This window comes from Octopus bimaculoides, chromosome 2, assembly GCF_046866305.1.
Source record: "Octopus bimaculoides isolate indiv1 chromosome 2, ASM4686630v1, whole genome shotgun sequence".
NCBI lineage: Eukaryota > Metazoa > Mollusca > Cephalopoda > Octopoda > Octopodidae > Octopus > Octopus bimaculoides.
In genome coordinates, this window is record NC_142929.1 from 145,297,202 (window position 1) to 145,315,239 (window position 18,038).

Genomic DNA, 18,038 nt, shown 5'->3' on the forward strand with positions numbered 1-18,038 from the left:
ATATTTACTGAAGTTAAATTTCATAAACAACCTCGTATCCTTGTTTTGAATGATCAGGAGGTGTTTATAATCTTTGTCAACATTCATTTGATTGGTCAGAAAATAATGATGCATTTGTTCATTCTATTAAAAAAAAAAAGTGGACATAGAACCATGGGAACCTAATGCATGTATACATTACTTCCAACAAGCAAGAATACCTTTATTCTATCACAATAGAATTATGAATTCCTAAAATTTAATAATTTCTTTAAAAAAAAAAAAATTTAAAAAAATTCTTCACTGTGGATTTGTAGAGTTGTTATGGTGTCAGATAAAAATTATCATGTCCCTAAATTCATGTGGTACTTAGGGACAGCCTTTTGTGTTCTGAGGTCAACTTAGCCTTTCTTCCAGAACTGGTACAGTGAAATATTCCTGTAAAGTCTATTAGATGTGTTTGTAATAAAAAGGCAAGACCAATGTGTCTAAATGTTTAAATGCTGTTTAAAATTATAGATATATTTTGTTAATTTATAGGTGAGAAGTCTTGAGTGGAAGGGGCAGTATCCTGTAATCTAGTTGAGGGTTTGATGCAGCACATAATTGGGTATTGCCATAATGCAAGAGTGATCTTTTGTGGTTGAGTAAGTGCTTTACGACACAGCTCCTGTTCATTTCTTTCAATTGTCATCAATAAATCTCTCCGGTTATACAATTGTTTATTCAAGAAAACTGAAATGAATGGAATTTTTTTTTTTAAGTAAACCACCATAAAATTATCTTTGGAAATAAAATGATTGAGATATGCAATTTACATGAAATTGTTTGGCTCATTCAAACAGCTAGAAAAATAGTAACCAAATTTTTCTTACCATTTTGAAGAGGTACAATGTAGTCCTAGTTATACAATGCTCAAGAGAAGTCTATGGTTGGAATGATTCTTGCTCATAGGTCTTTTCAATTAGGGTTAAGCTGAGGATAGTAAAACAATAGTTTTATAATTGTTGATTTTAAAAACATATTTCAAGGGCTTATTGTGGTCAATTTTTCTTTTGTCATGAATTAATTTTATGTCTCTAAGAAATTAAACATTCAAGATCTGTTTTAGTTTTGTGTGAAAGAAACTGAGATCAATACTACATAGATTTTATTGAGTGTGTAAAAACACGTTTTGCTTTTTTCTTTTTAATAGTGTCATACATATATACATTCTGGACATAATGCTGCTTTTGTGCCTCTTCTCAAGTTGCTCATTGGAACCCTCATGAGACACACCCACTACTTGGAGATCATCACTGAAGTTCTTACCTAATATTTGTGAACTGCAGTATTCATTTAGAAGTGGCTTTTTCTCCATAAGTAGTAGATATTTCAAGTTGATTGAATAATATCCATTTAGTTAAATTTTTGATATAAATCCCTAAAACGCTGACAAAATAATAGGTCCTGTGAACAGGTGGAATATTTAAGTTTTATTATATAGACATGAGCATCATCATCATTTAAGGTCCATTGTCCATGCTGGCATGGGTTGGACGGATTGACTAGGGCTGGCAAGTAGGTAGGCTGCACCAGACTCCAGTCTGGTTTGGTATGGTTTCTACAGCTGGATGCCCTTCCAAATACCAACCACTCAGAGTGTAATGGGTGCTTTTATGTGCCACTGGCACAGGTGCCAATTGCATAACATTGGTACCTGCCACAACTGCAATTTTGCTTGGCTTGTTGGGTCTTCTCAAGCACGACATACAACATAAAAGCCTACATTATTATGACTAAGTTTGACTTTATTTTCCAAAGCAACTGACTATACTGCCATACTTTAAGTTTTGAGTAAACCTTGTCAATAATTAACACAAATTTGAAGCCAGAAGTTTTCAAGAGTGACAAAAATGATGTTGCATGGTCATGAACCATGGGTGTTGATGGAGGCCAATATAGAAAGGTCAAAAGGAAACAAAGTGAACTTGCACACTAACATTGCACATTCAATGAAGTGCAAATGAACAAAGAAAAACTTAGTATAAGAGGAGCCAGCTGTAGTATGCAAGAGAAGCTTGTGCTGGTATGGACATGTGGATATGTATAGAAATGCTGAGTGATCCAGGTAAAAGGAACTTGTGTCAGAACACTCATTTCTTTCATAGGGCAGCTGAGAAAGAAGTAGTGAAGGCTTAAGTAGATAAGGGATTGCATCAAGTGGCTAGACACTGCTGGAAAAGACTTATCAGGTCCATATAAACAGAAATTGATGGACTTACAAGATTTTCTAAGATATTGATGGAAAACAAACAAGAAACCAAGGTGTTTGCACATTTCTGAAAGGTATTAATGACAAAGTGAAATTTTTCTAACTTGAAATCAAAACCAGGACATTGGATCGTCCAGGGTTTGCACATTTTTTTCTGACAGTGTCTGGCCCATTATCTGTTAGAAACAAATCTAATTTTCTTGTAAACCTTGCTATATCTCATGAAGCTGTTGAGAAAACTGAAATTGAAACTGAAGTAAATATCCTGCCTTTTTTGGGGGGGGTTCGTAATCTGTATGCATTGTGCCATTTTTTTGTTGTTGAAAGAAAATATAAACTACTTTTTTGTGTCAGTCAGTTTAACTTTTTTAAATAGAACTTAAAACTGGATATATGTATTTCTTTGGAGTCTAGATCAAGAGTGATGGTAGTGAAATGAATTGTTTATAGGCATCAAAATTTGTGGTTTAGTTTGGTACTATAAAACAGCTGAGTTTCAATGTGGCTGATAGGAATATTCCTGAGAAAACTACAAGTCTTGCTCTCTCACTATGCATATACAAGACGCTAATCAATTTAGTTTAACTTCATTATACGGTCAAGATATTAACAGAGTACTTTGTACTTTTTTATCGTCTACTGTTGTAAAATTTAGCACTTAAGTTTTAAATCATTAAAAGCATGGCAATAGCTCTTCAGTGAGATTTGAGCAGATTGGTGAAGAGTAGAATCAAAGCAAGTTAACATTTTGTTACCATATTTCTGTAGAAATATGTTGCTTTTGTTTCAATTGATTTTGAAACTGAAGAATTCAGTAAATATAGTTTATTCATCATCATCATCGTATAACGTCCACTTTCCATGCTAATATGGGTTGGACGATTTGACTGAGGACTGGTGAATCAGATGGCTACACCAGGCTCCAATCTGATTTGGCAGAGTTTCTACAGCTGGATGCTCTTCCTAATGCCAACCACTCCTAGAGTGTAGTGGGCAGAACATACAATACTATGTTATTTTGATAAAAGGTTTTAATTTAGATTATTTTAAACAGGCAGATTGTGATATAGAACCAGGGGCAGCCTTCCGTAGGTTATTACCAAACGGGTTGAAGTATATATTCATTATACCAAGCTTTATCAGAACTATGTTTAGAGACAATAGTATTGGTTACTGGTTCTGAATCTAATATTTAAACATACATTTACAGGACGTACTTTATCACTTTCCCCATAGCTGTGGATGCTAGTGTTAATGTTGATTCTCGGTGAGCTTACAAAAGTAGCAACACTAGAGGAGGTAGGAAGAAGCTAATTTATGGATTTGTCGATGTTCACCTTCAAACTTTGATCTGACATGACTTCCATTTTTGTGTTTGGCAGTTGCTTTAATTATATCACTTTGAGCCCCCCTCTACAACTCCTCACTTCAAATCCCCCCCTACTTCCACTCCATACACATAGTTTTCTCCTACTTCCATTTCTCCAATCCCCATCTTTATTTCCGCCCTCCCCCCCATTTATTCCTTCTCTACCTCTCAATTTTCTCATTAACAGGAATAAATGCTACAATAAAATAATAAACAAATATGTGCAAGATACTTCAATCTTTATGTCAGCTTAATATTTAAGGAATTTATTGATTTCAGTAACATGTTTGAAATGAAGTTTATATATTCCTACATTTTTTCTTGTTGTTTTCTTAAACAATTTTTCTGTTTCTATTTATTCATTTTCAGAATCCTCCCTCTCCAAATTAAAATTTGTTTTTGAAGTTTATATTTTTTTTTTTATTACAATTTCTTTTGCTGTACGTTACTACACTTCTCTCCATTGTTATCTTTTCATTCACTCTCTCCTTCATCCTCACTTAATTTCTCGGTTCATTCTTTATCCATCTCTTACCACATTTCTCTTTTCTTCCCATCTCTACAAAAACAAACAAAAAAACCAGTGAGAAGAGTAAATTTATAAATTCTATTTGAATCCAGTCTGTGTAGAGTGGGTGTGTGTTTGCTTGGCTGGTCGGTCGGTTGGTACAAAAAGTAAAAAAAAACAAAAAAAACGGAGCTACCTCGAAAATTTTAACAGGTTTGTTGTTCATGGAATGTATGGTAGGATGGATGGGAACAGTATAAAATACAAAATTTATATATAAAAAAGAAATTTAAATTACAATTAAAATCGTAAATAGAGAAAGTAAAAGAGACCATAAAAAAAGTAGCGTCTTGGTTAACAAGAAATGACACACACACACATACATACATATATACATACACATATATACATATACATACACATATATACATATATATATACATATATACATATACATACACATACACATATACATATATATAAATTAATATTTAATAGAAGTAGGTGGTAAGCTGGCAGAATCGTTAACCTGCTGAGCTAAATGCTTAGCTACATTTCATCCGTCTTTATGATCAGAGTTCAAATTCTGCCGAGATCGACTTAGCCTGTCATCCTACCGGTGGTCGATAAAATAAGTACCAGTTGAGCACTGGGGTCGATGTAATCGACTTACCCTCTCTCGTGAAATTACTGGCTTCGTGCCAAGACATGAAACCAATATTTAGCAGAAGCAACTAAGAGTTTTGTGCGTTAGCACCACCACTTAAAAGGAGCGATAGAACATGCACTTTTAAGTAATAAGTATTACCTTATGGCATTAATACTGCTTCTGTCGCCACTAATCACTCACACATACATATATATATATGAGCGTAATGTTGGTTGGAAAGATGGCTGCGGGTTGACTAACACCATCACTACGATTCATAAGTGAACTGATGTTTTCGATCAACAGCTAACTTTCCTCACAAGAGAAAAACGGTCGATCGATTATTCTTCTGACAAGATTTTTCAGTACATGGTGATGTTGAGGCTGGTAAATATAATTGGTGGTGATAATGAAGTTATACTGGCGGTGGAGGTGGTGGTTAATAGATAGCAACAGTGGTGTAGTTGTTACTTCGTCCCAGGTCAGATCTAAACGAGTAGATCTATGAAGGCATTCCAGCCATGACACCCTGTCTTTTTCCTGTGTGTGTAGAAAGAATCCACGACTACATTACACTTATTTTTAAATCACAGGATGAGATTTGGCTGCTATTCCTAGCAAATTGAGTGGTTATATACAACCACTTCTTGGATCGTAATAACAGTCGTAATAGTGATGCTAGTAATAGGTGTAGTTATGGTGATATTAGTAATGATAATAATAATAATAGTGGTAGAGTTGGAGTAATAAACAAAGGTGGCGATGGTAATGGCAGCAATGGTATAATTGTAGCAGCAGTGTTGGTAGTATTAATAATCGTAAGGGTGGTTTGTAATGGTGATGATAGTGGTGATTAGGACGGTGGTATCGCAAAATTAGAAAGAAATTAAAATTCAATTTCACTGTGAGACAGTAAAATAGTCTATTACCTGTTCCTAGGGATATAAGAGATGAAGAGTGTCATATAAACATAGCGCAAATTGAGAACAGGTTTCTAGTAACAGGGAAGGGCTGGGGTAAGTCCACATTATTTTACAGTAAGCATAGGACCGGTTTCCATTCCTCCCTGGACGAGAAGCCGGTAGGTCGTAGGATTACCCATTTTTACCAGCTGAGCAGACTGGAACAACGTGAAATGAAGGCGTTTTGCTCAAGAACACAACGCATCACCCAGTCCAGGAATCGAAACATTAATCTTCCGATCATGAATTCAGTACCCTAACCACGAAGCCATTTTAGACCGATAGTAGCCTTGACCACTTAAAAAGGTTTTGGCATCTATATATATTTGAAATTCTAAATATAAGTGATAAATTATAAAATAATTATCTATTTTTCAAAATGAAACAAAACAGTAAAATGGAAAACGTTTATTTTTGCGTACTTCCATTTGAAAAATTTTGTTTTTCTTAATTGCAAAGTCTGATTAGATCCTCAAAATTAATTTTACGTAACTCACCTGCTTCTATACTTCGTAGAGATAAGGCATCCTGAATACTATTTTAGCAAGTTAAAAGTGATTTCTTTTGTGACGTAAACTAGTTACTATTTCTGTAGCGCCACCCTCTTTCTTGATCGCCTAAGCACGTGCTTATTTTACTTAATGGCTAATTCAGCGCTATTATAGGGAGTAATTTTTTTAGAAGTAAATAGGTTAAAATAGATATAATAGACTCCACCTGCTAACTCATACGCTTGAGGTTTTATTCTTATTTCTTTATTGCACACAAGGGGCTAAACATAGAAGGGGACAAACAAGAATAGACAAAGGAATTAAGTCGATTACATTGACGACAGTGCGTAGCTGGTACTTATTTAATCGACCCCGAAAGGATGAAAGGCAAAGCCGATCTCGGCGGAATTTGAACTCATCAAGAAAGAAATGTTTAGTTATACAACTTTGAAAGTACTTTTAAATTATTTTTAAAAATGCGATTTTTTTAACGAGGCCTCACCGGATTTGAATCAAATTCTAAGACATTCGTCATAAATATAACCATTTGTCCAATTCATAAAGATCCCCGACTCCAGTCTCTTTCTCTTTCTCTCTCTCTCTCTCTCTCTTGAACTCAGACGAAATACCGCTAAGCATTTCGCCCGGCGTGCTAACGTTTCTGCCAGCTCACCGCCTTCTTGAGGTCTTATTCTGTTTGAATAGCTATGTGTTTGGGTTAAGGTTGCGAGCTGACAGAACTGTTGGAGCGTTGGAAAAAAAATGCTTTTGCGATATTTCTTCATGACGTTCCGAGGTTGATTTTTGCCTTTCATCCTTTCGGGGTCAATAAAATAAGTACCAGTTGAGCACTAGAACTTGATGTAACCGACTTACATTTTCCCTTTAAAATTGCTAGCCTTGTACCAAAAATTGAAATCATTTGCTGAACTTTCTTGTTATCAAGTCCCTGAATAATTGAATCAGCAATGCACTGGATTATTAACAGAGGGTACACTGGTTCGTGTCATGTCAGAGTTGTTGGGTTATGCCTCTGAGCAAAAAGACATTTATCCAAGTCGAGCGATTGCATAGCGGTTTCCTTCGTGGATTGCTGCATGCAGCGGTAGATCCTCACAGTAGAATCGATGAGGCCTCCATTATTTTACAGCATTAAGTTAGATTTCTTCTGCAGGAAGTGTTTGTTTACAGTAAATCAGCGTTCTACTCAGTTGGAGATTTGTCTTGGCTTAAAGCTATGGGAAGCCAGAGAGAGAGAGAGAGAGAGAGAGAGAAAGAGAGACTGGAGTCGGGGATCTTTATGAATTGGACAAATGGTTATATTTATGACGAATGTCTTAGAATCTCATTCAAATCCGGCGAGGCCTCGTTAAAAAAATCGCATTTTTTAAAATAATTTAAAAGTACTTTAAAAGTTGTATAACTAAACATTTCTTTCTTGATGTGTGCAAATAAAAACTATTGAACAATAAGACATCTATTCATTGTCAATGCGTTCTGGCAGAATCGGACATAAATAGCCGATCGTTGTAGCTTTTCCGTCAACGAAGAACAACTCCTTAAAGATGCGATTCATAACATACGTGATTCACTGGTGTTAAGGACTAAGACACCACGGTGTTTCGACCTTAAAGTATGCTTGCCTCATCAGCCAAAAATACCCCTCAAACCAATGAATTCGACAAGCGCACGAGCTCATTTATAGAACACACATCGTCTAAAGCAATGGTTCTCAACTAGGCTCTATATGACCCCTGTGGGTCCATATTAGATTTTGTTGTTAAAGATTATGTTCATCAAATTGGTTATACATCTACAATTCACGAAATAATTTTTTAAATACAATTCCTAATAATATTTAAGTATAAAAATATAATAGGATCTTTTAAAAATATGAATTAGCTTTGGGGGTCCAGTAGAGTAAAATAGGAATCAAAGGGGTCCATAAGCAAAGGGGTTCACTAATCTAAAAATGAAAAGTATAAAAAAAAAATAGTGGTGGGATCAAATGTTTACATTCAAACCTGCCAGAATGTATCAAGAAAGACCAGAAGCGTTGTTTGGATTTCCGCTGTTGTGCATTACACCTACCAGCGTAGCCAGAGTGTATGCCAACCGGGGCGGCCCTTCCGTTTGCCGCTCCCGGGCCCACACCAAAAACACATTGCCGACAGCAATAGCCAACAACAGGATGAAAAATGCCGCCCCTTTAAAAGTGCCGCCCGGGGATGGGGGGACTGCCCCCACCCCTACGTCAGTGATTACTCCCCATGAATTATCATTAGTCTGGCAGACATCAACACGCTTCAGCACATAATTTGTCTGCCGATTCCTATAAACAAGAGCTCGTGCTCTCGTGAGATTAATTAGTCAAAGAGGTAGCTTTGTCTGAGGAGACACAATACGTTCGAAAAACCACGGTGTTTCAAAGTCCATTAATATCGAGGGGTCATTGTGCTATGAACACACATTATCTAAAGAGAAGATATCTTCTACGTTGACACCACGCGTACAACGATCTGATATTCCCGTTCAAATCTGCAAGAAGTATTCAGAATGACAACACGCATTATTGTTTGGATTCTTGTTACTCTGCGTATACTCCTTAAATTATAATTATCAGTTCTGTCCTCAAATAGTAGAATGACTAATCACTTTCTGTGCACAAGTGGCTAAGTGCAACCAGTTTTTCTAGCGACAGAGCAATTCTCAGTTCATTTTTGTTTCTCTTCAACTGTGAAAATTATCTTTAGCCTGAGTAATTTGGAACCATCAATTATGACAGATGTGAAATTGCTTCTGCATTTGACAAGCGGAATAAATCTTGTCAGGGAAAATGATTTTGATAGATCACTTTGGCAAATTTGTTCTTTTCCTGATTAATTCTGCTTGCTGTAGATGTGGAAGTGCTTCAGGTCACCTCTGATTAAAGAGCATCTAAACAATACTCTTTTATTAACGTAAGTTTTTGCTAACAGCTCCTAAATGAGCTAAAAAAAAAACATTGTTTCTAGTATAACTGAATAGTCTTTTCTTCTCTAGGCACAAGGCCCGAAATTTTGGGGGAGGGGGGCCAGTCGATTAGATCGATCCAGTACGCAACTGGTACTTAATTTATCGACCCCGAAAGGATGAAAGGCAAAGTCGATCTCGGCGGAATTTGAACTCAGACCGTAAAGACAGGCGAAATACCGATATTTTTTATTAGGCATAAAGCCCTAAACATAGATGGGACACCACAAGGACAGATAAGACCACAGTGGGGACAAAATACTTAAAACGAATGTAAATGAAATGAAAGTTATATAAAAATGAAAATGGACGCACGGGCCCCACTCTCATGCAGTACCATTTGAACCGTTATATGTATTATTTACAATTGTTCTTTTTTCCTCCCTTCTAATTTCATACTTTTGTTTTGTCTTTAGTAGAACTTCGTTAGTGGTTCGATATCTCTTAAATCCACCACTGGTGGCAATTCTTTAAATTCCACCTCCAATCCTGGCGGGTCAACGTTATCTCCACACATCTCTTTCAATTTTCTGTAGTTTTCCTCTTCGATCAATATTGCCTTCATATCCTCCGCATAGACGTATGAAGGCACCTTCACTCTTACTATTGAGTGTAACTATTATTTTTTTCTCTGTTTCAACATTTTTGGGGTACGTTACATAATACCATACTTCTCCTCCTTGTATCTTCTTTCCTTTCTCTAAGGACTGTTGGTTCTCTTTTTTTTTCTCCATAAATAGTCTCTCCTTCTCATATTCATACAGTTGGGTTTCCGATATTTTCTCCACTGGTAACTCCAATTTTTGACTTTCTTTTTCCTTCCTACTGCCCTCCTTCACAGTTTCTTTTCTCACCTCTTCTCTCTTCTTTTTCTGCTTCTCTGGCGGAGAACTTATTCCTCCGCTCCTCCTCTTTTTCTTTTTAAACAGTGAATCCCTTCTCCGCTTTTTTTTTTTCTGTTACCTTGTCCTGTACTACCTGGTCCACATTCTCCTGTCTCTCCCCCTGTTCTGTTTGTGGCTTTCTGTGGGTGCACCATGCCTTCATGTGGCCCCTTTCTCCACGTATGAAACACACTGGCGGCCTACCCTCCACAATAACTCTCAGATCTTCTGGCAGCATAACCTCCTCCACCACACTGTTCAAGTCCTCTGTTGTTGCCTGAATTGTTAATTCGATCCCATATCCCCAGTAATCTACCTTCTGGGTCCTTGTAGCCTTCATTATCTTCCCGTCTTTCATATTATATATTATGGCAGTCATCAGCCATTCTTCTTTCAATTCGGGTGGCACCTTACCCACTCGCACCTTGGCCACACGTTTGCCGCAGTACAAAGGCAAGATCACCTATTCCTCTGTCCTTATTGCCTCTGGAGTGCTTTATTGCTTCCTCCTCCGTTGTGATGCGCACCTCCACAGTGGCGTATCTTCTCCCTCTCGTAATGTATGGTGTGAATCTTTTTATATTCTTAACACATTCCTCTATGGCCTCTATTGGTGCTATTTCTAACTTTCTCGTGGCTGCCTTCATGGTTTTAAATATAACCGTTCTTCTTATCACGTTGGCCGATAGCTCTTCAGGTGGTGTCAGCTTCAAAATGTTTCCTTCTTTTGTGATTAATTTCTCACTCTCCATCTTTCTAGGCTCCACTTTTATCTTGTGGACCTCCAACTCTCGCGCATCTACTCCTTTGCCCGTTGCGGCCGCATAACTTGGGCCTACCTCCGGCTCCTTCTCCATTTTCCCCACAACGGGAACCAAAACAACAATTAACGAATTAACTTTGGCAATAATTCGAACAACAATTTAATAAACAATGGCAACAATTCAATAAGCAGTTCAACATAAACTCACGTATTAACTTTACAGAGACCGCTTAGCAGTTCGCCCAGCGTGCTAACGTTTCTTATTTCTTTACTGCCCACAAGGGGCTACACACAGAGGGGACAAATAAGGACAGACAAACGGATTAAGTCGATTATATCGACCCCAGTGCGTAACTGGTACTTATTTAATCGACCCCGAAAAGATAAAAGGCAAAGTCGACCTCGGCGGAATTTGAACTCAGAACGTAGCAGCAGACGAAATACCGCTAAGCATCTCGCCCGGCGTGCTAACGATTCTGCCAGCTCGCCGCTTTAGTATAGTTGAATATTGTTGCACTTCTTCCCGAACCTTTATTCCTCAAAAGCTTTCTCTGAAGAGAAAGATTCAGGCAAAGTTTGCAGGAATGAAGATTTTTAACTTGAAATGTATATTTTGGAGAAAACTCTTCAGCATCACAGGGGCATATCCATCATTTGCATGGTTTTTTGGCGGAGGTAAAGAATACGCACACCACCCGTTTTCAGCGTAACCCGAACCTTAACCCCTAAACCTAAACTGCGGGTGTGCGTATTCTTTACCTTCCGATTTTTTTTTTCTCGCCCTCACATTTTTTTGTACTCACTTTTATTCTACATCAGGTTGTTTGGATTTGGCTGCTTATTCAATATCAAAATTTTCAGGAAAATACTTTTCAGTGTGGAGAAAGAGAGGTGTACAGACAGAATCGTAGGCGCATTCTTCTAGAGTCTTACTGATTTCGTGAAATGAGTCCATTAGTATAGCTTAAAAGCAAACACCAGTTTCATTTCCCAGAAGAATATCAGCTGTATTCACCCTTTTCCTTATCAATATTAGAAAAATCCTCTAAGTACGAGGTCTGAGAGAAGAGTGGGTGGTTTCTAATTTAACGTACACCTGCTAAGAAGTTACCTTTGCCACGTGACGCTTGACGTAAAAATAAGGGAAAAACGAATATCAAATAGGAATTAAAGAGTATTAACTATTTCTGATTATTATCTCCCTACTAAAAGAAAAATATATATTCAGTTCTTTCAGGCATACCTGCTTAACGTGTGTGTGTGTGTGTGTGTGTGTGTGTGTGTGTGCATAGTTTATAAATGTATTTTTGAAGTATGTATCCAAATGAAGTACGATTAATTTACAATGAAAACCAGTTCAAGTCAATTTTTAATTTACAAATTTCACTGACATGCACTGGCAGGCTGCAGGTTTAGTAGTTAACAAGAATATTCATACTAGTAGCAGCATCTCCTAGAGATTCAACTAATTCTATTGTTATCTAATATATTACTTACATAAAATCCATGTACTCTCTGACTCCTCAAATATTAAACTACACGTATATAGAATCAGAAAAAAAAGTCAATATTTTTAAGTGTAATCATAAAAGTTCGAATATTTAAATGTAATCATACCTTTCAATAAATCTTTCAATGCAAGTAGAACGGCGTAGCACCAAGTCTGTAGACAGTTCATTAGTCCGTCGAGCTTGATCCGTTTCTTGTGTAAGTACTTCATCGGAAAAAAAAAGTATAGACTAGTCAAAGCAATTTTCAGGAATATTGAAGCTCACAGATGAAATAACACTCGTCATTTACCAGTTAAAGCTGAAGTTAGGTGTTTCTTAACCGGTCTAAATCCTTAAGTGTTACAGTACCTCTTCGACTGCTCGAAAAACGTATGTAAGTATTAAGGGGTTTAACTCCAGTAGTTCAAGAAAGCGAGGCTGGTATGCTCATTCACATCCTCGTTCTTCCGAAGAAAGGTGAAGAGATATTCACGAGGAGTTGAGTTTGTGGGTTTAGACAAAGAGTATAAAAACTCAGGTAAACCGACTCTCATGCAGGATTAAGCAGATATTTAAACTCCAAGACTAATATCACTGCTTCGCAGACATTGCCAATATGTTCACATTACCAATTTTCTGTAGAGTAGGATGGAATCAAAAGGCTAGTTAGAGCACCCTTATTATGCAGAGAAGACGTCAGTTCGTGAGACATGGAAGAGGTTCCTTGATGTGAGCGAACTTATGCAAGTAAACTGAAAAAATAAAATTGCGTGGCCAAGCAAAAAAAAAAAAAAAAGAACCGTTGCGAAGAAAGAAAATGAGAATATTCGTAGACAGCAATTACAGATATCTATAACTTAATGGCAAAGACGACAGACCCCTAAAATCGATGCTTATGTAGTCGAGGGGGCTATATAGATTCAACAAGGTCATGGAGCTCTGCGCGTTAGTATTGTGGGCTTGACTGTTGACAGAGATAACACTGGATACGAAAGCTTTCGTGCTTGACTGTGTCAGACTTATAAAATCAGAATAGTATGAGGATTTGCAGAGTCCTAAGCGACTTCCCTGCCAAATAGTACCTCAAAACTCACGTGATAGCTCACCTGCAGCAACATTAAATGATCCAAGACGACGTAAGATTTTTAACAGAACGAAACTAGTTCTAATTGCCAGTGTGAGATTTCCCAATTTTTAAATTTAAATTTTATATCAAACATATAAGCTGCGAATTACTGATTAGTCGCTCGGAAAAACTGTTTACCTAAAACAAAACGATGCCACTTTTTGTTAACGTCAGCTAGCCTATAAACTTGTGTTTCCACTAGGCTATGATTTTTCTCAGTAAAAAAAAAAAGTTGTTGGCATCATCAATTTGGACAGCATACATTTGTCTGTTTCCTTTACGGATTCCATAGTAACTTTCTAAAAACCATTGGTGGTCGTCATAGTTTTTACTGAAACTAAAATTTGGACATTGATTAGAGGTTTTAGTGCTTTTAAGAAGCAGGGAAACAACCAAGGATTAATACACAAACACACTTATACACTATAAAGATTATTTATTAGCAGACAAGGGTAGTCCTTTAAGCGGAATTGAACACGAGAAGCCAGATTTATGGCTAATTTGATTTAATTGAAAATTTAGATCTGCGAACTGCTAATAAAAATGAATGTTTATGTTCTGTATTTTTAGTACATATTAGTGATATCCTCTAAATAAGCATATATGCTTTCCAAATCGTTTTCACGAATAAGATTGCTTATAATTCTTTAGGAACATGCAACATCTATTTTTTTTATTACCCACAAAGGCGTCAACAAAGAGGGGACATACAATTACATTGGGGACACATAAAATGTACAATTAAAATGAAATACAAAATAAATAAAACGTATGATATAATGAACGATGAATAAATGTAAAGATGGAAATGGTGTTACCCGCCCCATCAGGCAACACCACTTGCTTCCTTTCCCCTATTCTCCATTATATCCAGCCCAAATCTCTTTGTCAGATCGTCAGCCCAAATAAAATGTGGTAGCTTCTCCCTATCTAAGTTAACTTCCCACATTTCATAGACTACATTTTGTCTCTCTATGTACGTCTTTTGTTGTGCCGATAATAGTATCACCGTATACTTCATATCTACTGTAGAAATATGCACCGTATTATCCCATCCGAAAGCCTCTTCAAACAGTTCTTCATCATTAATTATACACGCAAAACATTTTTTGGAGGGGGAATTTTTTGAAACATTGTCTGTCTGCACTCTCTTCTTTTGTTTTTGTGATGGAGGGGAATGGGAAGGCTTGGTGTCTGCAGGGTGAGGGTGGGACGGAGAGAGTACGGGCGGGTCTTGGGTAGTTTGTGTGCGAAGTTCTGAGTGTATAGGACTTACCTTTTTTCTCTTCCTTCTCTTTTCCCATTCTTCCTCTTTTTCTGAAACCAGTTCCTCTTCCTCCTGTTCTTCCCGAGACCTCCCCTTCGTTTTCTCCTTACTGCTTTCTTCTTGTACTTCCTCCACTCTTTTGTCTGGTGGAGGTTGCATTTCTTCCTCTCTTTTATCTGGTGGAGGGCATTTCGCTCTTATGTGGCCCTTCTGACCACATTTGAAGCAGCGCGGTATCCTGCCCTCAACTCTTACCTTCATTACAACTTCGTCCAGAGTTATTGTTTCCACCATCTCTTCTAATGCCTCACTTGAACCCTGCACTATCATATTTAGGACCTGGCCTTTCCAGTTTGAACTTTTTGACTTAGTTGCCTGGAGCACCACTATTTTGCCGTCAGTCTTAGCCAAAACAGCGGCCGCTATCCAGGCAACGTCAATTTCCGGAGGAATTCCTTCTACCCATACCCGAGACGCTCTACGTCCCAGGTACGTGGGTAGAAGTACAAGCTCTTCATCCTTCAATGATGTTGCCGCATGCTTCTTTGTCGCGTCTTCGTTTGTAAATCTCAATTTTATTTCACCAGATTTCGGCCCTCTGGCAAGATATGATATTTCTTGCCAAATTGGCTTCAGCACCTTCTCCACCTGCGCCGTCATTATGTGGTCTATCTTCCCTTTCTTAATTAAGTTTTGTACATTATAGTTCTGCTTTTCATACATTTTCGTTATTTTGAGCGGAGGGGTCACGTTAACGTTGTAACCGTCTCGCCTCAACAACGTCTTATATTTCTCTGTATCAATTTCTACATTTTCCTCTTCTTTTCGGGCAACCTCCGCAAACTTCCTCTTATCGAGTTCTACATCCATAGCGTCAACAGCCTTCAACGATTCTTCCTCAGATGTCGACAGCTCAGACCCGCTAAAGTCTGAGTAAAAGGTATTCCTTCTATTTTTAGCCATACAAACTCTCAAAGAGAGAACGTACGACTACACCGCTGCAAAGCAGCACGCAACAAATAAAACAATCCTTTCTGAAAGATATTTCACAAATAACACAATCCTTTACTGGCCAGGCAGCACTTCCCGGAACATGCGACATCATTTGAAAGATCGAAATTAAAAGTTTAAGCTGAACCATCTGATAGCTTTTCTCGAAGGCGGGAAATACTTTGTCATTGATATGCAAATTGTCACAGTGGCACGCGTTACGTAAGTGAATAGTATTATACCACACAAGCAGGTTATTTATTTAGTTATTAATTAATAATAATAATAATAATTATTATTTTTTTTTTGTAAAAAAATCCAAGACGCTTACCTGCTGCTCAACATATGGGCAATTAGTAGTTTCATAGTAGACAATCCCCTTTTGCTGTGACCATTAATATGTTCTTGTGTTTTGTCAGAGGGAGTCACTTGGTTCGATAACGTAATTTTTGAGCATTCTACACACGTCTGATCAAATGAACTCGGCATCAGCTGATTTAAAAGGACAAGACTTTTAAGATTTCATAAGGCTTCAGGTTTCTCGTAGCAAAAACACAGAAACACTCAACTTTTTAGTGACCGAACTTGCTGCTGTTGCTACAAATACTACTACTATTAGGGTATCCTTCGTCTCATCATATTACTTATTTCCAATTTTAATAGGGACTGTAATCGATTTTGTTGAATTAACATAAAAATGGTTAAATATTCCAGAAGTACGAAGAATATTCTACCATTTCACTCACAATCAATGTGATATAGTTTGTGACAAAGCTTTTGAACTACAGATATAGTCCGTTCGTCAGGTTTTTATGATGAAGACACATGCCTAAGGACGCTGGTAATGGTATCATGCGTAGGACCTGGAAGCGAACTAGTTTAAAAATTCGGCTATACTTCATCCTTTTCAGTATATACTACAATATACCCATTATAGTTTCTGATTTAGGCACAAGACCTGCAAATTTGAGGGTAAAGGATTAAGCGATACAATCAAATCCAGTTCTTGACTGATACTTTATTTTATCGATCCCATACGAATGAAAGGCAAGGATGATCTCGGTTGGATTTGAACTCAGAACAAATGAGTAAATTATTTTTCCGATTCTCTAACAATTCTGAAGTCTAACTGCCTTACAATGGCTTCCTCATTATGTCAGATAATTATAAAAATTAGATTGTTTAAAGATTTTCATAATCTGGAAGCTAGTTATCTTAGAAAGTTAACAAAATTCGTTGATGAGAGAAACTTAGTTCATTTAACAACCGTAACAAATAATTTCACAAAATTTCAAATTCTAAATCTTTTGCGAATTTTTTGGTCACTTCTTCATATTTTATAGCGCTATTATTTTCCATATCGAGGGTAGTGGATTGTAGAATCGCTTGAATAATGATAAAAATATTTTACAATATTTGGTCAGATAGCTCCCCAAAATCGATATACTAATTGCCGGTCAAGTGCTGGGTTTATTGAAGTCGATTTACGCACGCATCTCCAAATTTTTGGTATTGTGCCAATGTTAAAAACTACAGCTTTCCACAGTCTCATGCAAAGAGTTATGTTAAACAAAACCTTTTGTAGATTCAGAGGCAGAAGTTCGGGAAAAAAATTGGGATTGACTCTCAAACTATCTAGCAATTGATTAAAGAAAATGTTTTGTTTGTATATCCAGAATTTACGGTGAAATCACAGAATTAGCTGTGGATAATTTTTAATTATGTAACAATATTACATACGTACTCGGGTTCAGAGATGTGTGTAACTGTAAAATTCTGCCTGGAGAAAGCTATCACCCACTCATATTTTCAACAGACTAAATCTGTGCCTTTTTTGAGTGCAAAGAAACAAAAATGTGATAATGGTATCCTCACAGATTTCAGATCCCCACAAATGCATATTTAAACAAACTAGGGCGCGGTCAAATTGTGTTTTCTTGAGTCAACATGTCAAAATCGGTGAAGGACACTAGACATTGTAATATATATATATATATATATAATTAACTAAGCAAATATAACGAAAATTTTTGCCCCTTATTACATAATAAACTTTGTTGAATCAACAGGACGTATATTTTGTCTTATTTATAAAGCAGAGAATGTTTACTTAATATCCTAAATACTTGAACTGCAGCATGGGAACTCTCTGACCTGTTGCTGACAATATTAAGATGTTCGTATTAAATACTGCAGCTTTTCTAATAATAAGTTTCTCAAATAAACATAATTCTCGACGAAACTACAAATCTATAACTAAAAGAAAAGCGAAAAAGAGAGAGAACATCTTTCAA

The 18,038-nt window shown here is 36.9% G+C and overlaps 1 protein-coding gene across 2 annotated transcripts; it reads right to left on the reverse strand.

Annotated features, from left to right (window-relative positions):
• Positions 1–18: 18 nt before the first annotated feature.
• On the reverse strand, positions 19–17,640 carry LOC149137248 (uncharacterized). 2 transcript variants are annotated; one of them, XR_016240772.1, is made up of 4 exons: positions 14,764–17,640; positions 12,489–12,585; positions 855–954; positions 19–714 (listed from the first exon to the last, which is right to left on the reverse strand). XR_016240772.1 is itself a non-coding variant. In XM_089347827.1 (3 exons), exons 1-3 carry the CDS (start codon positions 15,715–15,717, stop codon positions 4,103–4,105), a joined length of 1,110 nt encoding a protein of 369 aa, XP_089203953.1. In that variant the 5' UTR covers positions 15,718–17,640; the 3' UTR covers positions 1,859–4,102. The 2 variants fall into 2 exon arrangements, 1 of the variants encoding a protein (XP_089203953.1); XM_089347827.1 differs by lacking the exons at positions 19–714; positions 855–954 and adding an exon at positions 1,859–4,161.
• Positions 17,641–18,038: the final 398 nt, after the last annotated feature.